The sequence below is a fragment of the Antennarius striatus genome, chromosome 4 (assembly GCF_040054535.1).
Source record: "Antennarius striatus isolate MH-2024 chromosome 4, ASM4005453v1, whole genome shotgun sequence".
In the NCBI taxonomy this organism is placed as follows: domain Eukaryota; kingdom Metazoa; phylum Chordata; class Actinopteri; order Lophiiformes; family Antennariidae; genus Antennarius; species Antennarius striatus.
Window position 1 is genome coordinate 17371894 of NC_090779.1, and position 21346 is coordinate 17393239.

At 39.7% G+C, this 21346-nt stretch overlaps 1 protein-coding gene and 1 long non-coding RNA gene across 6 annotated transcripts in view; one reads left to right on the top strand and one right to left on the bottom strand.

Annotated features, from left to right (window-relative positions):
- Positions 1–21346, top strand: part of srgap1a (SLIT-ROBO Rho GTPase activating protein 1a) — a 72140-nt gene that overhangs the window by 40943 nt on the left and 9851 nt on the right. For 3 of the 5 annotated variants that reach the window (XM_068314170.1, XM_068314172.1, XM_068314175.1), the window contains exons 5-18: positions 937–1116; positions 1707–1835; positions 3482–3703; positions 4153–4254; positions 9598–9795; positions 10291–10375; positions 11589–11616; positions 12780–12873; positions 14511–14571; positions 15265–15342; positions 15554–15688; positions 17552–17657; positions 17806–18030; positions 18605–18684. In XM_068314170.1, the coding sequence (XP_068170271.1) occupies positions 937–1116; positions 1707–1835; positions 3482–3703; positions 4153–4254; positions 9598–9795; positions 10291–10375; positions 11589–11616; positions 12780–12873; positions 14511–14571; positions 15265–15342; positions 15554–15688; positions 17552–17657; positions 17806–18030; positions 18605–18684 (1723 nt within the window). Of the gene's footprint in view, positions 1–936; positions 1117–1706; positions 1836–3481; positions 3704–4152; positions 4255–9597; positions 9796–10290; positions 10376–11588; positions 11617–12779; positions 12874–13516; positions 13551–14510; positions 14572–15264; positions 15343–15553; positions 15689–17551; positions 17658–17805; positions 18031–18604; positions 18685–21346 lie in introns of all 5 variants that reach the window. The other 2 variants (XM_068314173.1, XM_068314174.1) reach the window with 1 other exon arrangement.
- LOC137594587 (uncharacterized) lies at positions 953–14489 on the bottom strand. The gene is made up of 4 exons (XR_011035271.1): positions 13104–14489; positions 4131–4233; positions 3533–3686; positions 953–1084 (listed from the first exon to the last, which is right to left on the bottom strand). It is a non-coding gene; the product is annotated as an uncharacterized lncRNA (long non-coding RNA).

Here is a 21346-nt window from a genome sequence, read left to right on the forward strand (position 1 = left end):
CATGCATCTGTGACAGCCATTGAGTTCTTTTGCCTGTGACTCCATGTTAGCACCATAGATTTCAGTGTGTGTTTTTGCTACAGCCAGAGAGTCGTCTGCTCTTCATCTGTTCATATCCTCAGTGCAGATGTATGTCTGTTCTCTCTAATCCCAGCAATTTCACTGAGTATTGAGAAGACTTTTATAATACATGATTTCTCTTGTAAGAGCTAGTGCTTGTGGGGTTTTTTTTGTTTGTTTGTTTGTTTGTTTTTATGTGGTTTTACCTGATACCTGAAGATTTAGTAAACTCTTAATGGATTTGTAGTGAATGAATGAGCAAGGAATGAAGGAAGGAAGGCTATTGTAATTGCCTTCATCATTGCATTCAAAAAAACTTAAGAAGTATTTGTTAAACGCTAAACTAGCACAAACAAAAACAAACCCTTGAATCTTAGAAAATCTTTCTTGTGTCATGGACCCCATAAGACTGAAGACAAACCTTTAATATCACATGAGTAAAACTTAAAACAGTAAACCTCACTCTTTTTAACCTGATATCACAATTGGATGACCAATCCAAATCTATTTTCTCTTATTTTGCAAATGTAGCACTGAAAGTGTGACATTGTGTTAGATTTAGCTGCAGTGATTGAAGTTGTTGTGGTAATGTGAGGTTGTCATGAAAAAGGCTTGAGAGAATCTGTCTTTGGTTTGTGGTTTATAAAAACCGTCTGCCGCAACATTTTGTTATGGTAAAATCGATTTATAGTGAATGAGTGGATCAAAGGATGGAATTCTTACTTATGATTAACAAAAGTTGAGTCTTTGACCTAATGAAACTGACCTCAGTTGTATAACACAGAACAGTTTAGATTTCATCAATGGATATGCCATCAAAAATGTGTATTAAAGTTTATTTCTTTTCAGCCTATTGAAACATCTGCTTAACTCCAGGTGATGAAGACCTACCACATGTACCACTCTGAGAGCATCAGTGCAGAGAGCAAGCTGAAGGAGGCTGAGAAGCAAGAGGAGAAGCAGATCGGCAGGGGAGATCCAGTTTTCAGTATCCGAATGGAGGATAAACACCAGAGGCGCAGCTCTGTGAAGAAGATTGAGAAGATGAAAGAGAAGGTACAGTTTCAGGGTTCGCATGCTTCGGCAAATTCACTCTATAATTGCAACATCTGTACTTAAACCATTCAGTTTTCCATAAGTCCTTTTCTTTTATTACTTTAAGGGCTGCTGCCCAGCTTTTTCCTAGAGATCTTTCTAAGCCTGAACAAAAGACACTGCACCATGAGGCTATTCACAGAACTGTCCTTTTTTGCACAACTCTTCCTTTAATGCTTATGGGAAGTGTTACAATGCAAATGATTTGTGTGTGTGAGTCAGAGCCACAGGTCATAGGCTTGAGGATGGTGACTGTCAGCCATGCGTTGGCTTGTTAGAGAGGAACTGTCAGAAAAAGACAGATGTCTGAGACTGAGGTAGCCTTTTTTAAGTACATAACGGGTAGCTTTTAGTTTAGGTCACTCTTCTTCCCTTTTTTTCCATCTTCAACTGAATTTGACTTATTTCCCCTCACACTGTTATTGAAGCTGAGGTCTTGTCTACCTCCAATGTCTCTCCAGTCTTCAAAAATGCAATCCTCGACTCAAAGTCATCATCCTTCATTCATTTGGGTTTCAGTTTTTTATTCTCACCTCTAATTCTCTCATCAGCGCCAAGCAAAGTACTCAGAGAACAAGCTGAAGTCAATCAAAGCACGGAACGAGTACCTCCTGACACTGGAAGCCTCAAACTCCTCTGTTTTCAAGTACTACATCCATGATTTGTCGGACCTAATTGATGTAAGTGTATAAAAGCATGTACCGTTGTCAGCACTGAGCACAAACCTTGCAGTTATTTTTCTGCATCTCCAAGCTAGTCTTTAACCCTCTTTGCACTCCTCGTGTAGAAGACCCATTGTTATCGAGATTTAACTTCACAGAACTTTATAATCACCATCAGAGGAAAGATTGATGACTTTAGCAGCCAAATCTGATTGAAGGCACAAGACTGGGAGGAAAATTACAGAGCAGGCCAGTATTAAGGCAGTTTAACTTCTGTGCTGGAAACTATTTCCTCAAAAATGTTACTAATAATAAATTTCCTTATGAAATGTCATGCAGATTGTCTCTGAGTTATCGCTTTATCCTTTACAGCACTCACGTGTCTCTGCCCTCCTTGCAAACATAATTTATTTACAGTGTGATCAGCTCACCTGGGTTCTATTTAGCTGGAGAAATAAATCCACTGCGCTAGTCAATGTGTTTTTTGTGAAAGTTATAGAGAAAATTTCTTCAGTTTAATATTCTACACAAGAATGAAAGAGAGCAGAAACAAACCCTCTGTTCAAAGGCAAGCTGTGCCTTAAAATTACCCCTCTCCATGCTTTGCTCACAAGTATTCACTTCTCACCAGGGTGTGTGTGTGTGTATGTGTGCGTACATTTGTGACTGTGTTTGAGATGCACTGTGACTGAGTTGCATGCATTTGTTTATTGAAGAAGGACTTTTTTTGTAATGGAAAACAATGTGTTCAAGCTGTTTGGTATTGGTCGTGTTTTCTCATCACTGGGGGTTTGTGCGTGTGTGTGCGTGTGTGTATGTGTGAGTGTGTGCGCACACATGCATGCGTACGTGTGTGCCCGGTCCTTGTGTGTCTTCCTAGGAAAGACCTTGGCCAAGGTTGCAGTTATTAAAATCAGCATTAGATCCTGAAGGTACCATTATGTAACATTGAGGCAACCCTGCTGGCTCAGACATTGCAGGATTGTTTACTCATACATCTTCTGTGTAGACTCACAGGGCTATATTGCACATATATTTAAACACTTTGACCTAATTTTGAAAAATATGGCTTACAGGACTTTATCATTTTTGTAAATTGGCGTATTTGTAATGATTACAAATATCAGAGTTATAAATGGCAACAGGATACAACAATGACTCCAATAAACCTGATAAATGAGATGATGATTGGTATTTGATAAATGGGTTACTGTTTTGATAAAGATTTCTGTCAGGTTTTTTTATATATATAAAAATCCCCCAAAATATCCATTTCCAGTTTCTCAAGTGATTTTTTCCTGTTTTTAGGGCAAATGGTTTGGGGTTTTGGACAGATGGTCAAACAAAACAGTTTTGATAAGCTATTCAAGTTTATCAAGACTGTGTTTTGGAAATTATAACAGACACTCATTTTTGATTTAATTGCTATTGGGAAAATGAAACATACATAAACTAGTCAGGTGCTTGTTTTTTTATTGGACCCATATCAGCGTTTGTGGTTTTGTCATAGTAGACTCTCATACTTTTTTTTTATTGACAAATGACACTTTTTCCCCAAATGGAAAATGATGGATTCTGCTTGCTTTAAATAGATGTACAGTATAAATTATGACAACTCATCTCCCTTAGTTTCCATAAGTCCAATATGCTACTCTCTCCCCCAGTGCTGTGATTTGGGATACCATGCCAGTCTGAACAGAGCCCTGCGGACTTACCTGTCAGCCGAGTACAACCTCGAGACGTCACGCCATGAGGGTCTGGACATCATAGAGAATGCAGTGGACAGCCTGGATCCTCGGAGCGACCGGCAGAGATTCATGGAGATGTATCCTTCAGCCTTCTGTCCACCAACAAAATTTGAGTTCCAACCTCATATGGGAGACGAGGTATGCAGACCAACATGTGTGATCATTTTGGAACATGATGTACATTTGCAGTATCTATAAATGGAAAAATAACTGCAACAGTACAACATAAATATATAACAAATTGTAAGAGTCTTCCAAACACTGAACAACATCAAAAAGTATTTGAAATTTCTAAAAAAAAATCCAATGGTGTATCTGCAGAATTTTGGGCTGCCAAATCAGTTTTATCGAGCGTATGATTTTGACAGCTTGTGTGTTATTGTCTGCAGTCATGTATCCACATGTGTTCAGAATGTTTGGCTGACGCTGTCAGTGCTGATACCGTATGATGTTTACCAACTGGAGTTTTTTAGTCCTGCATTTTTTCTGCCAAAGTCATTGTGGTTTGTTGTGCAATCGAAGAAACATTTCAGTAGGTTGTAATTTCAGGATGTTTATCACTCACATTTCATAATTATTTTCCTCAGGTGTGCCAGATTTCAGTGCAGCCACCCGTTAATGGAGAGCTTATCCTAAGGTTCCAGCAACTTCAGTCTCGCCTGACCACACTGAAGATCGAGAACGAAGAGGTAAAATGGTGAAATGAAACTCAACTCATTAGACAGGTAGTTGTGGTGTGTGGGGTTTAGACATGTCAGACATGTTAAAAAAAATGCTCTGCTGCTCCAGTTGTGTCATCTGGCGGAGATGGAGGAGTTAAGTTGTGCTGCTGTTTCTTGGTTGCAGGATGCTGACAGGTGCAAATCTTTAAAGCTACCAAAGAAAGTTAACTTTAGCCATAAGTCATCCGAGGTGAGACAGAATAGTTGCTGATGATCTGTGAAGCATCAGTTTTTATTGCATATACACATCACATCACACACACACACACACACACACACACACACACACACACACACACACACACACACACACACACACACACACACACACACACACACACACACACACACACACACACACACACACACACACACACACTCCCTCTCTCTGTATTTTCCTCTCTCTCATGCCCTGTAGGTAGCCATCAAACCCTGTCTGTGAAGCATCTATTTCTGCTCCCACTCGTAGAATTCTCTGTCTTGCTTTTATTTTCACAAACCCATCCTGCACTGCTTGAGACTGAAGGTGCATCCCTGCTTCTCAGGCTATATCGTTTTAATCTGTCTGCCTCATGCTTGAGTCAACATTTTCTAAAAACCCAAAACCAACACAAGAAGAACTGCTAGAACTTTCTGCCAGACTCTTTTCTTTGAACTCTGGTAGACCTTTTCACGACTGCCATTTTGCTGTTAATTAAACACGAATTTTACAAATTATATTAATTAGGGTGCTATTGAAAGGCAATTTATTGAAAGACAACCTTAAGTAAATTAATAAATTTACCAGCTATTTCATAACAATATAGTTTTTTTTATTTTTTAATGTAGCCGCAAGAGGGCATAAGCCAGTGTCTATTGTGCCGGTCCCAAGCCTGGAAAAATACAGAGGGTTGTGTCAGGAAGGGCATCTGACATGAAACTTTTGCCAAATCAAACACGCAAATCAAATTTGACTTCCGCACCGGATTGGTCGAGGCCCGAGTTAACAATGGTACCATCAGTGCTGTTCACCTAAAGGGTGATGTGAAGATGGAAAGAGTACTTTGAAGAGTTGATGAACGTGGAAAATGAGAGAGAACAAAGACTAGAAGAGGTGGCTGTTGTGGACCAGGAAGTAGCAAAGATTAGTCAGGAGAAAGTGAGGAGGGCACTGAAGAGGATGAAGAGTGGAAAGGCAGTCGGTCCTGATGATATACTGTACCTGTGGAGGTATGGAAGTGTCTGGGAGAGGTGGCAGTAAATTTTCTGACTGGGTTGTTCAACAGTGTCTTAGATAGTGAGAAGATGCTTGAGGAATGGAGGAGGAGTGTGCTGGTGCCTATTTTTCAGAACAAGCGAGATGTGCAGAGTTGTGGCAACTACAGAGGAATAAAGCTGATGAGCCATACAATGAAGTTATTGGGAAGGGTATGAAGCTAGACTGAGGGCAGAAGTAAGCATTTGTGAGCAGCAGTATGGTTTCTGGCCAAAAAAGAGTACTACAGATGTAGTATTTGCTTCGAGGATGTTGATAGAGAAGTACAGAGAAGGCCAAACAGAGCTGCATTGTGTTTTTGTAGATCTGAAGAAAGCTTACGACAGGGTGCCCAGAGAGGAACTGTGGTATTGTATGAGGAAGTCTGGAGTGGCAGAGAAGTATGTTAGAGCGGTGCAGGACATGTATGAGGACTGTAAGACAGTGGTGAGGTGTGCTGTAGGTGTGACAGAGGAGTTCAAGGTGGAGGTGGGACTGCATCAGGGATCAGCTCTGAGCCCCTTCTTGTTCGCTATGGTGATGGACAGGCTGACAGACGAGGTTAGACAGGAATCTCCATGGATTTTGATGTTTGCAGATGACATTGTGATCTGCAGTGAGAGCAGGGAAAAGGTGGAGGAGAAGCTAGAGAGGTGGAGGTTTGTCCTGGAAAGGAGAGGAATGAAGGTTAGCCGCAGTAAGACAGAGTACATGTGTGTGAATGAGAGGGACCCAAGTGGAATAGTGAGGTTACAGGGAGAAGAGATCAAGAATGTGGAGGATTTTAAGTACTTAGGGTCAACAGTCCAGAGCAGTGGAGAGTCTGGAAAAGAGGTGAAGAAGTGTGTACAGGCAGGATGGAACGGGTGGAGGAAAGTGTCAGGTGTGATGTGTGATAGAAGAGTTTCAGCTAAAATGAAAGGAACGGTGTACAAAACTGTGGTGAGACCAGCGATGTTGTTTGGTCTAGAGACAGTGTCACTGAGGAAAAGACAGGAGACAGAGCTGGAGGTAGCAGAGATGAAGATGCTGAGGTTCTCTTTTTGTCTCTAATTCTGCTATACATCATTTAACACTTTTGAATACTTTTGATAGTACTTGAAATCACCTGGAAAGCCATCCAATAAAATTAACAATAAAGAGTAGGTCCGATGTATTTGGTGATGTTCCCCTGTGTTTTGATCATAACTGAAATGTAAAACAAGTAGACTGTATTTTGATGATCGGTATAGCCAAAGGGGCCAAAAATGTGTTGGTTCTTCTCAGATGGATATACTGTACAATCAGAATATTAAATATTGATATAATCTAAAATACAGATTTTCTATAAGACTTGTTTTAACCTGAGTATCCTGGTCAGGGTCCTGCTGATGTCATCACAGTTCACATTACTTGCGGCTGATACAATATTTCAACAACCTGACAAATCTACATGCAACCCCCCATCCTCCATCCCTCCCGGTGTGAGACAAGCCCTGGTCCCCCCATGTCCTTTTCCGCCTGCTTGGTGAAGCGGATGTCCTGGTGGGTCAGAAGAGGAGGGTACTGCTGCCTTATGTTAGGATCAGCAGATGGCCTCTTTTAGGGCCCAGCGTGTCTGACGCATCCTTGAAAACAAACTTACAAAGCACAGTGAATGACCTACAGCACAACTGTCAAATGTAGGAGAGAGAAAAGCGAGTCTGTCTTTATGTGGCCCGGAAAGGCTGCAGGGCAGCGCTTAAAAGAAGCACAGATGTTTCCTCAAACCTCTTTGACTCCCATGAAACGTTAAAAGAAAACATTGCTGAATAATTTACCCTGCATCTGGGATGGGATGAGGTGTGGGGAAAAAGCTCAGTTCAGTGTAGGGATTGGTTGAACATATCCTGATGGGTGCCATACTGCAAAGATAGATTTTGTGGTTTGTTTTTTACATCTGAATTTCTGCTGTTCAAGAACAGTTCCTTAATCAGTGAGGTTCATATTTACAAATTTAACACTATTAGATCCTATTCACTCTTGTATGTAGCTCACACAGACTGATTTAACACATCTGCTATCCTTGGCACTCACAAGCTATTTCACACTATGTCCTTAATTCTACTTTTACAGTTATCATTTGTTTTTGTCTCAAATAAATTGGAAGGGGACATCTCAGTGTGTGTGTCCCAGCAGAATAATCAGCAGATTACTCACTTACTACGTGGTCTCTTGATAGCTGAGGGCAGCAGTCAGTCTTTTAGACTTGAGGACACATGTTGAAATAACTGATGGAATAATTTTTGGACTTCAAACTTTTTCCATCAGGTGAAAGTCTTTAAATTAGTTGGACTGAGGCTGAGCTCCAGGAATCACTAGACCTGTATGACAAGGTTAGGATATACCAGGTATGTTCTGTATGAAGTTTAAAATGGCTCACGTCCATTGCAGAGACTTCGCTTCTGGTCTGTTGTGCAGCTGCAGGGACTAATATCCTCCCTCCAAACCTGACTAACAGCCCATTGTAATCAAACCTAGCAGTGAATCTGCTAAATAATGGATAAACTCAACAGAGTTTTTCTCTGTCGTGCTTGCATCTGGGCCTCATGATGACAGTTGGTGCCCCTCAACCCTACTGGGGTTAGCATGGCTAAGGCCCTCTGACACACAGGGACATAGAGTGGGAGATCTACTTTGAGATTTCTTCAGGTACTCTTTGTAGGTACTCTATACTCTATGTGTCTATTGAAGAAAGCTGGTCCCTTTTCTGACTCATAAATCAACTCACTCCTTTGATCACCAAATAATGACAACTACAGGACAGAATGATGTTTTTGTAAAGTTTTATGATGGCAGAATCTTTGCTTCCTTTTCTACCCTGTAATTAACCTTGTTACAACCTGCAGGATGTTTTTGCTTCATAATGATATGGATGACGCTGTGACTGTGTTTACATTGCATGCCCCAAGCATGTATTTCAGCAGTGTGATCTATCAGTGTAGCACATGAAAGAGATGTCCACCTTGCTTTGTGAGTTGGCATTTCATGTTTGAAGGTAAAATGAATCACAGGTCAAGCTGTTTTAACAACCTTCTCTAATCCGTTGTCTCTGTGTGGAACAACTACACCACAAATCCATATTATTTTTTCATTTGTGCAAAGGTCAGGCTCACTTAATAACTAAGGGATCACTGCCTTTGAGTATCAGACCATTAAGAATCCCAGCTGTGGCTCACTCACCCGTTGATTTAGGATAAAATAGCACGCAATCAGGACAAGATGATCAAAAAACTTCACTTCTTATGTGTCTGAAAGAGGCATTTGGCTAAAATTTTCCTGAGAGGTAGACAATGTTTTTAAATCTCTTTAGAAATAAAGATATTTATTTCTGTGACTTTTTCACAGCAGTGGTTCATCCTCACACACAACAGTTTCTCAATTCTTCCATCTTGGTAGCAGTTTGCTTTGTGGGTTTTTTTCTTTCTTTCTGTGGACCACATATCACATACACCAAACTTAACCCATACTGTCAACATGGTATATAGTTTTGCCTTTTGATGTTTTTAATTTTTGGCAGTATTCAGCTTTGTGGCTTCCATGGAATCATGATTTTTAAGGTGGACCTGTTGGTGGTCACCTTCCCTGAAGCATATCTCTCAAATTTTCCATTACTTACAAATTAATTCGACCGTTTTTGTTTGTCACATTCTCTATTATCATACTCTATAGAGTCATAACGGTTGGGCATGTTCAACCAACGTCCATCATTTTATAAGCAGACGGTCCCATACAGTATATGTTGACAGGAAGCACACAGTTATGGCAATGAAGCTTAAAAGCTTGCAATTGAGTGAAACATCTGAGCAGACAGCATTCATCTCTCCGAGAATGCATGCAAATTGATTACTTTTGCTGGGAGGCGTTCGAGGGCCAATGGATTTTTAGAAATGTGCGTCTTATCAGAAAAAAAAGGTCATTTTTCATAGTCATGGAATAGTGACGGGGTGTGTGAGAGTGTGATGACACAAGCCTGAGTATATGTTATAATAATTATAATAACATTGCACTAGTGAAGAGATTCTATCTTTTTTTCCTCTCATCCCTTGTGGCTCCAGATCAAAAAGACTTCAGAGGCTACCTTGACCACCATCCAGGACATGGTGACTATTGAGGATTATGATGTATCTGAGTGTTTCCACCACAGTCGATCCACCGAGTCGGTCAAGTCCACTGTTTCGGAAACATACCTCAGCAAACCCAGCATCGCTAAGAGGAGAGCCAACCAACAGGAGACCGAGCAGTTCTACTTCATGGTGAGGGTTTAGAAAAAGAGAATGAATGAACAAACAGAAGGGAAAATACATGATAGATGTCACTGTATTAAAGTAGACAGATTTCTTGTTTTTGCCTTCATCCTTCTAGTGTTAGATGTTTTAAAAGAAGTGGAAATTTCTTGTCTGATTCCATTCAACAGCTGACTTCAAAAATCACTAAGAATATGAACCTCAAAGCTGTAATCTGGACTTCACCATGCTTTAATCTATTCATGCAAATTTCAAAACTTTCATCATACAGCAATGTTTGAAATACAAAATGTTTGAAATTGTCAGATGGCCAGCTCTGCTGGAACAATTACCATTTTGTAAGACTAATTGCTATCTTGTTTCAGTCTGAAGATAGATGTACTCTGATATCTTCTTTAGAAAGATTCAGTGTCTCCTTTGCCCTTGGCTTTCTTATCACAGTTTGTCATCTAAACAGTGACTGGCACTCATGGCCAACGTGTAATTAGTCTCAATTCTCCACAGAAATTCAGGGAGTTTCTGGAGGGAAGTAATCTCATCTCCAAACTTCAGGCCAAACATGATTTACTGAAGAGGACACTGGGTGAAGGTACAGTCACCATCCCTTTGATTTCATGCACTGATGTGCACTGTCTCTGTTACACTGTGATGTAATTCCATACTGGATTCCATACTCTTAATGTCAAATCCTCTCCTTTCTCCAGGCAATATGACATATTTTAGCAAGCCAAACATAATTACAAATATTTAATTATTTTTCCAATTTTGGCTTTTCATTTTCTGTGGTCCTTTTAAAATAATTTGCCCAATTATTTGGTAAACTTTTCAGAGTTGCCTGCTTTTTCCATGTCAAAGCTCATAAATGGTAATTTTGAGTTTTAGTGAGGCACGCAAGACCTAAGGGAGATTGTGTCATTGTCCATCTTGAGGACTGATTTGTTGCAAACCTGATGGACTACAGTGTAGGCAGTCATTACCATCGTTAAGCATTGGTGGGATCCCCTCAAGGCCACAGCTAATATACCGCCATTCTGGAGTGTTGGCCAGTTCTTACCAACAGTCCTGGTGGTCTCACTCAATCTGAGTACGGGTAATGAAGCCTTGTGCTAACAAGAAAGAGAAAAACCTATTAACGTCTTCCATGTGCTCCTTGATCACATTGTTGTCAACAAGCTGTTACATAGTATGGTTCACTCAGACACACAGACAGGTCAGCTCATGTTTGTGAGAATAGGTGCACACATCTGAGTCTGCTGTTGTACTCAAAGCCCTCTTGGAATGTATTTTGTGCTTAATCTTAATATTCCTGCCAATTTCATCCAAAATTGTCTTTGTAGTAAAAATTTAGTTTTTGTTTTGCCTGTATGTCTGTTCTCCCAGTTTTGACAAATTTTGGGAAAAATTGGATTCTCCTACTGAGCATCACTAGCTTAGAACAACTTGGAATAAGATTCACTTGTATTAACTGACAATTTCAAAGGCCTTATGTAGAATGTGGTGATGGAGAAATGTTTTCACTTGAAGGGCATCTTTACATGAATTGTTCATTTTTTATTCAGAACAAATACCATTTGCTGCTACCTTGGCCAGGTCTCTCTTGTAAAATAGATGTTCTAGTTAAGTACAGCTAGACTGAAATTTAAAAAAAAGAAGAAGAAAAAACAGCAGTTTCAGATAGATGTCAAGGTTCCAGTGCTTCACCAGGCCTTTGTTAAAAGGACCACAGAGACCTCAAAGTCAAGTCCTATCATGTCCACACATCTTCCCCTCACATGTCTCTTCTTTGCTGTCTTTGCCCGTAGGCCACAAAGCTGACTACATGACCACAAGGTAAAGTACACTCCCATACTTTAGGAGCTATTCAAGATGCACATTCAGTCTTTTGACAGTGACAGGACAGTGAGTGGTGTGATGCTGCTCATGAAGGCATGGAATTTCACATGAGGAAGTCCTCTTGTGAAGTCCCCTGTGATCCAGCAAACAGAAGAGGCTTTATCTAGACAGTCCAATAACTGTCCCTGGAGAGTATTGATTGGATCTGATGGTCTCCATATTTTCTAAATGTTTACTGAACTTCTCCTTTCCAACTGTTGTTTGTCAGACCTTTGAAGACAATGGGGGTGACAAACTGATGAACGTTTGTGCCATAAAAAAAAATAGAAGGCATTAGTTTGAAATGTCATTTTAACTGCTTTATTATTATTATTATTATTATTATTATTATTATTATTATTATTATTATTATTATTATTATTATTATTATTATTATTATTATTATTATTATTGATGCTATTGTTAATATATAGAATACTATATTACAATAATTGATATTTACTACTTTTCCTTTTTTATGACAAAAATCTGTGTTATGGAATTGAATTTGATTGAAAAAATATACTATGATTTAATTTGGCTTATTTATGTTCACACATTTTATCACTGCCATGTGTCTCATTTACATTTTGCAAAAATTACAAAATCACATTTGATACAATTTAACTTTCATGGTAAAATTTAGTAACTTGATGTTTTTGTGCTTTGTGATTAAAGATACAACTACACTGGAAATATAATGGTTTCTGAAAACCAACTAAAATATTTTTGTTCACTTTAAAATAGTCAATTTTGACCAGAGCTGAATTAGTTGATGGATTAAATGATGTGGTTAAATACAGACAAATAGCATTTTGATATAGAATCAATAGTTCAAAGATCCCCAAAGTTGTCTTCTTCCAATCTCTTCATTGTCACAACAAAATCATTCTCTCTGTTGTATTTTAGAGTTTGTAAAACTTAAATTTCCCAGCTCAATTGGATATTTAATGCGCCTGATTTGAAAGAAAAGGTTTGTCCAAAGCTTCGGTGCAAATTAAATATTATTCACTCCATTTCAATTTTACAGTTTTTGAAGGTCATTAAAGTTATTGGAGAGTAGATAAACCTCTCTGAAAATTGCACTATGTACTTACTATGACACATTCTTTGTATTCTAGGCATCACAAAACCCATACTGGCACCCGGCGGGCTAGACCCCGCTCTGTTTTTAATGTTAGATTATTTAATGGCAATTTGGAGTCATTTATCAAGGTACTCATTACCAGGTCCCCACTAACATTGCACTTTCTTCTATCCAATTTCTATCTTGCTTTGGCTTTCTGGACATTTTGGTGGGTTCTCTCAAAAGCATCTTAGCTTTAATTTGTCTATTACCCCTCCCAAAAATTAATAAATTTGTGCTAAGATGGTTTCTGGTAACCTTCCTCATGAGTCAGCAAGCTCTGACGGCCTGTATGTGAGATGCAAGGGATGGTACTTACAGATTTGGAGGGCTGTAGGAGGAGAGTGGCCGGCAGAGGTAGAAATATCCGTCAGCTCCCTTGATCACTGCTGACCTGGCATCATTGAGCTGCTCTGGCATAAATATTTCTCCTCCTCTACCAGAGCCAGAGTAGAGAGCAGTGAGAAACAGCAGTGTGAATGGCAATCAGGTAGCAGATGCCAAACTGATTAAGTGTTGCTGCCTCCCTCCTGCGGGCCTCCTCACTGCCTCTCACTGGTGGCTGTGTCCATTCCTGCCTCACTGTGTTCAGTTCCCTAGTTTACTGGTGAAAGTATTCGCTCCTGGTAAAAGCTTTGATGGGCAGCTGCTGTGGTCCTAATCTGGGTCTTGCCTTTTCTCTCTCTTTCTGTTTCTGTGTCCATCTGTGGCTCTTGCGACACTTCTTTGTAGCCGTGGACGAAGGAATTCACACGCTCGACATCAGGTAGCACCATGAAGCATCTTTTGGGCCCGTTCTGCTTACTTTTGCTAATTTTCATCACTTTAACTGTCCTTGGAAACGTGTTTTTCTTTATCTTGTGTTCCTACCTGACATCTACAAGGCAACTGAGACAGACTGAGTGAAGGTCCATTCCTTAAAAAAAAGAAAAGCTCAAGTTTCATATATTCAAGAGGATAGTATTACATAATCCTGCTGCATCAGCCTTGTGCTGCAGCTCTCACATCTTCATTCCGGGGACAGTTGATTTTGGCATGATCATGGTGTTCAGACCTTGTGTCTACCCCAGAGAACTGTAAACAGATCCACTGTATCATTAAAAGCATGTATTGAGTCCCTGTCCTCCATTGAGCCACAGGAGCAGCTGACATAGAGGGTGCAGTCTGAGAGAAAGTGAAATGTGTTTTCTCACATGATGCTGCTTCTCTCGCCTCACCACTTTTGCCCTCAGCTCCACGCTAAGTGTTTGGCTCTTTGGATAAGGTTGATTAGTTGATTTACACACATGGTGCACTTGATTGCCGGCAAAACAAGTTGTATATTTAGTGTATTATGAGTATATTTATCACCACTGAAGGTCCTTTAAAATGTGCTGAAGGATAGATGATTTGTACTTGCAAGTTATTATAGTTCTCTGTGATTTTTGTCAGTCTCTCACAGTAAGCCCTTGAACTAAATTTTCTATCTTCACTTACACTGAATGTGCATGCACGATATATTCTAATATAGCAGCAAATTTGTGATAGAGGCCGGCACATATGACAGATCAGATATTAACACAGAACACAGTGTTCTGTGTTAATAATACAATAAACCAGTTTGTGTGTGTGTAAATGCTGATATTGATTCAGATTTCCAAATTGCAGAATCTGCTGGCCTCTAACTCAAGTTGATGTAAGGAAAACAAGGAAATTATATATGTTCTGAAATTTGGATGTTTTTTAGGACTCCGGTCAAGCTATACCACGTGTGGTGGAAAGCTGTATTCGATTCATCAATTTGTATGGTAAGTTGGTTGCTGTTTACTTTGTATAGATATTTTTTTTACTTTGGTTAGACATCAAACTGCTGCTTGATTTCCAAGTCTGACTTTTGTAAACTGTGACACTTAAAAGATACAAACTGTTTGGTGTGTACAGCTTCCTTCGTCTAGAGGTTTCAGCGTGTTCCTCAGGCATGGGACAGTGCCAACTTTTTCACATAACTTAACAATCAAACTGTAGGACAAAGCTTAGTCATACATAAATTATTAGCTGCATTTGGTTTTGAGTCAGATAATTTTTTTAAAAAAAGAGCTGAAAGAATTTAAACTCTTAATCATTTAAGTTGCAACTGTAGTGACATATCTCAGATTTGCATGCTTGTCCACTGCATCTGTTTTGTACAAGCCGCAGACTCGACTGAAGATTAAGCTTCTTTCTGATCCTTGAACTCTTGTCTTATTACGTCCTAATCCCAGCTGGAAGACACTTTAGCTAAGCTTGATTACAGTGTCCCAGACTCATTAATTATTCTTAATTAGAAAAGTGAAGGGGTTTAACAAACAGGATGTGTCTTTTAAGTCCTAATGACATAGGGTTTATGTGTCAAGGATTTTTTTTGGACCATCAGTGGATTCATGTGCAAGTTATGTTTGTCATGCTTATTTTACCTTGCGCTCCTCCTTCTTCCTTACCCTGTTACTTCTATTTTGGCACAGGCCTCCAACATCAAGGAATATTTCGTATATCTGGATCACAGCTGGAAGTCAATGATATCAAGAACTCTTTTGAAAGAGGTGGCTGTTAAAACTCTTTTTCTACACATTTTCATGTGAATCAATAAATGGTGCCTTTTTTGCATTGTTTTAACATCCAAAAATTTGGTGTAGTTATGAAAAAATAAGTTATACATTATATTGAACATAGTAAAATGGTGGGTGTTTTGTTTTTTTTTATTTTCATGTGCATGTTGAAATAAACTGACTTGCTCACTTCTCTGTATTTTAGGAAATGATCCTCTGACGGATGATGAGAATAATCATGACATTAATTCTGTGGCTGGCGTTCTCAAACTTTACTTCAGAGGTCTGGAGAACCCTCTTTTCCCCAAAGAGAGGTTCAATGAACTTCTGGCCTGCATCAGTAAGAGCACACACATTTCCCTCTTCATGACTTTAATTCTGAGAGTATCTTATTTTTCATCATGGAATAATTGCTAGTTGTTTTAACACTTATATTTTTTTTTATGTCAAAAGACATATTATTTAACTCAGATGAAAGGCTTAATATGATTCTATATGCTTATGCATAATGCATTTTTTACATGGTTGATGCCTCTTAACTGGATTGTATATATTGTAGTGTGACAAACTTTCGATTTCCATTTAATCCAATCCTCAGGTGAGGGTTTGTTTTTTTTATCGATCTGTAGTGTTTCATCAGCACAATGTCTCCGAACTTGCGTTTTTTGACCGTGTGTTAATGCTCCTCTGTGGTATTTTAAGTACTGATAAGGATCATCTACCATATGTAGCATAAAGCTAGCCCCAGCTCTCTGGTGGAATGTTACATATCTACAGCTCTGAGTGGAGATTTGAGTCTGTACTGTACATAAGAATAGACTCAGTCATTTGTCTTTTTCCTGTGAGTCATTTCTCTTATCAGTTAGCTCTTTATGTGACTTGTTCTGATCTTCTCAGACATGCATGGGGAACTTGGTGTCTCTGTTAAAGAGAAGTTGAATGTTCACTGGAGTCACTTGGATGCAACATGTGTTATGATTCTTTGTGGAGCTTGGTGTTTTCTATGTCTACAGTGTTTTTATTTTCTCCCGGGCATCAACATACTTGAAAGTGTATCTGTGTGTGTTGTCTTGGTGTACTGACACTCATTTGCGTGGACTAATGGGGATTCCCTGTTTACGTTCCCCAGTGCAACACGCTAGTGATTCCACTGTGGGCTGAAAGCACAGCAGACTCCATTTTGAATTCCTCATGCTTATTCCAAACAGAGACCAGCTACAATAGAAGACTTCAGCTACTGGTGGCTTTAATTTCAATAGCAGTGCTGTCTTGCCTTGGCCATGCTGCCACGTGCATTTGTAGATAATGTATAAGTGTATGTACACGGGAGTAAGTCTTAAAATAGCGACTCCTGCAGTGCTCAGGAGAACCCTTGCAGAATCCTTGTTAGGTATTCATGAAAAATTAAATACATCACAAAAATCCCAGAAGCCTAAATCCCAGATGGCACACAGTGGCTTGCGGGTGACAGAGTTATTTTTAGCAGGCAGAAGCATCCCGTTTCAGCCAAGTCAGCTGCATTAAGTGCGATAGAAGATAGCAATGGAAAACGTAAAGCTGTCGAGATGGTACAGGGGCACAATATTAGATATTTAAATGTTTTGTTTTTTACCAGATGTGATGTAAAATTTATATATATATATTATTGGAAAATGTTAAGGTATTCTGCAAGGCGGAAAAAAACAGTGTAAAATGAAGAACTTGATAAAAGGGTTTTGGAAACATGTAATTATTGATTTAGAGCGGGGAAATTTACTTGGCATCATTTTTATTTATGTGTAATCAAAGAGTGCTGACCTCTTCCTCCTCCCCCTCCTCTATGGTGTCAGAGGAGGGACACAGGCTGAGGAGAAGGTCACCGCCACATGTAATAAATTAACACACACACGCAAACACACACACACACACACACACTTTATGTTTCGCTTCATTTGCTCGTCCTCCAGAGACTAAAGGCAATGCTGATAAGTAATTGGTTCAGCTTTGGTATGTTCCTGTATTTGTATACTGGCTCTTGGTGTGGTGATAATCAATATTTTGACATCATTACATAAATGAGCATAAATATATCTTTTCAAGATGCTCAATATAATGTACAGCAGTGCTGAAAAGAAGAGCAATCCAAGTGTGACAGTGCTTCTTTCCTTGCGCACATCATTTTACCTCTTCAACATCATATTATTTCCTTTTTTTGCTGCTTTAGGGATAGACAACCTGTATGAGAGAGCGCTGTACATCCGTAAGATCCTCCTGACCATTCCAAGATCAGTCCTCATTGTCATGCGATACCTTTTTGCCTTCCTCAACCAGTAAGTTCACAGACATAAGCCAGTTCACAAGCCTGAACAGGCTGAAGGCTGTTGTCTCTAGTAATGTGTCCTTTTCTAATTTAATCCTTTCTCGGTCACTGTCCCATCTCTCTTTTTTACCTCTTTTCTTCCTCCCTCTTATTTCTAGCCTTTCCCAGTATAGCGACGAGAACATGATGGACCCGTACAATCTGGCCATATGCTTTGGTCCCACGCTAATGCCCACTCCGGATTGTCAGGATCAGGTCTCCTGTCAGGCCCATGTCAACGAAATCATAAAGACTATCATCATCCACCACGAGACCATATTTCCTGATGCCAAAGAGCTGGACGGGCCCATCTATGAAAAGTGTATGGCTGGAGGAGACTATTGGTGAGCAATGATGCATTTAGCTGGAATGTCTAGATGCCCAATATAGTTAGGCATCTGGAAGCGGGTTGTAGCTTTGACTCTACATGGTGGACTCTTTCTAGGTGAGACAGGCTGAAACAATCACCTTAATTACCAGAATGACTGCTCAAGGAAAGAGAGTTCACCTGGCAGGGATTAGATACGGCACGTATTTCAACAGATCAAATCTGACCAAACCTTTTCCAGCTCGTCAAGATGTCTGCGTCCCCCTGGCTCATGAAGTCCTGGGGAATTTTATTGTCAGAGGCAGCTTGTGACATGTTTACATGAGGAGTTGTTTCAGTTCCTGTGAGTTCTCTCGGCATGATACCAGAAGAGGGCCATTTAGATAAAGAGCTTGAGTCAAACTTCTCAATTTCTGTACTTCTTATTTATTGACAAACCTATTACAAGGAAAAGACTTCTGTTGGAACCTCATTGAATTCAATTAAATGCCCTAAAACTGCTTCAACTACCTAAAAGACTTCAGACAGCAATAAAGCTGGGCCCCGATCCTTCCTCGGCCATGTCCGAAACTGTTTATTTTCCTCCACAGTGAGAGCCCTTACAGCGAGCATGGGACCCTGGAAGAGGTAGAGAATGAAGGAGGCACAGAAACACACACCAGCGAGGACGGTGAGTGATGGGATAAGTGGTGGCATATGTGTATTAAATAACAACTGCACTTATAAGATTGTCCTCTTTGTTGTACATTTGGTTCCTCATGATAGTGCACAGAACTGGCTTTTAAGCCACACGCTTCATTGAATTTCACATACACTGACATGTAATAACTCACTGTATATGCTAACCCATCCATACTGGTTGTCCAAATAAAAGCTTACCCTCATGTCTGTTCTGCTGCAAACAGTTTTAACTGAGTTCTCTGCATCTAATTCTTACAGCCTTTTAATGCAGTAACCTTGAAGGGCCTGGGCTCACAATGATGAACGGTTATTCTTATTCCAATTGGGCTTCTCCCTTGGGTCCCCCGGGACACTTCCATATCCCACTTTTTCATAGGCACCTACTGGCGGCCTGGGAAAAGAGAAATCGTTTTTCTATGGCTTAAAATTTTAAACCGTTTTTTTTAAATGCGTTTCGAAAATATTGATTTGTCAGAGCATAAAATAAAGGAAATATATGTCAGGCTTGAAGAGCTTTTCAAAAATTATATGAACCGTTTTACCATGCTGCGTTTAATTATTTCCATGTGTTATATCCAAAAGAAAGATGAGCAACTTTAAAATAACACAGCTCATATAGACACTGGATATATGGCCGATTTCTCGGAGACGTGGTGGGATATGCTAAATCTATGTGAACATACACTTTACATTTTTTATCAAAGTAAAATTGATACCCGTTAGTCTCATCCAAACCAAATAGTGAGTAGTTCAAACCACAACATCAGATGGGGTCAGATGTGACTGTTCACATCTGACAATAAAACTTGAAGCTCATTAAAAAGTGAGAAAAATCTGTGCTACCCACATGTAGATGAGGTGAATGAAAAACAGAATGGACTTACAGTGATTTTATGGTGATGACAGCAGCTCCAACAATGTCTGTTATTCACACCTGTTGATGATTTTTAGGGTCTCACTGTTGTCATCTACCATCATGCTCCATAGACAGGAGTTAAGAATTAGGGTGGATTTCTTCTGTTAAGATCAGCTGTTAATCACTCTGTTTCTAAATAAAAGTCAACATCTGGATGTCTTTCATCACTGAAAAGAATATGTGATTAGAGAGGGAAACTTCCATGTGTAGGGATTCCAAATGTTACACACAGAGGACAGCTATCAACTTTTTGAGCAGTTAATAGAAGGTTGTTTACCAAAAATCCCTTGCTACCATGGTTTTCTTCCAAAAGCTTCTTTTGGCAGGGAGGATGTTCTCACTGAGTTGATTCCCTCCCTGCAAAGTCTTGAGATGCGGTCAAGTCATTGTCATCAGTTATTTTTAAACTTCCGTGACCACATCTGAATTTCAGACACAAAAGAAAACCCTTGTTTCCGTTCGGACTCCAGTAATTACTTTACGTTGCAGGCTGAAAAAAATTAAATGTTTATTCTGGTCTCAAAATGTGTTGGTACTCAAAGCAAGTGAACAAAAATACAAGAGGAAAAGAGAGAGAAATCAAAGTCATTCCACATGTGGGTCTAAGAAATATCCAGAAATCCACTTGTTCCCTGGGAGTTTGTTAGAGTTTATTAGCTCAGATAGATCCAGATTGGGCAGACTAAGTGCTCTTCGCTGTGATCAGGTTGTAGTGTGGGAAAGGAAATCAGCAGGACATGTCTAGAGATGATTGTTGATTGCTGCATTAAAGGTGTGGTGTTGGGTAGGACATTTACCTCAAGGCAGCTAACTACTTGTAGAGCATACGTATCATACGTAACGTGTTCTGATTCCGTTTCACCTGAATATGACTGAGAATTCTTGTTATTTCGATATTTTCACTTTCTGGAATGTCCCTCAGCATAGAAAACTCAGAGCTGACTCACTCGATGTGACACACATGCTGCTGTCATGCCAGGAGATTAACTGTCTGTTTTTAGTGTGGCGCTTGCACACCATCAATACATTGATCTTATCTGCTGGTAAATTCACTACAGGGTCAAATGTGATCTAACCGACACGTTGGGTATATATCACTCTGCGGAAGTGTAGTACAATGTCCTTGTTGTCAACTGCCTCAGTAGGCATACTGTTTATTGGATTATGCATGGTAAAGGGCGTTTTAAGTCAATTTTATTTTACACGAAGGGTTATCTTTTTCCTGCACAAGCCATTGCATCTGTTCAGCCTGAACCATCCTGCTGTGTTTGTAGCAGCAAGTGTCTTCAAGTCAAATGAGAAGAAGGTGAATAGAAGAGAAAACACGTTTTTTTCTCTCTCTCTTATTATATTGATCTCAACAGTATCTCACACCAGGCTCCTGCCCCTCTCCTTCTGTGTATGGGCATGAATGTAGAGCAACACCCCACTGAGTCCGCTTCACTGGCTTGTGTAGGAAATCTGACAGTTTGTATCTCTCACGCCACAGGCCTCCAGCTCTCAGGGTGCAATTTTAAAAAACCCAAAAAAACTCCAGTTGCATCGTCTGTGTATGTGCGTGCACGACCTCCGTTGGTTGGATCTGGAGCCATTCTCCATTATAATTGCATAACTTGACAGAAAATTCTTTACAGCACTGAGATTTGAGTTTATGGGTTGCTGGTTTTAGCCGCAGCCACCTCACTGCACTGTGGGTGTGAGTGTGTGTGTGCATTGGATAAACATTAACAGAAAG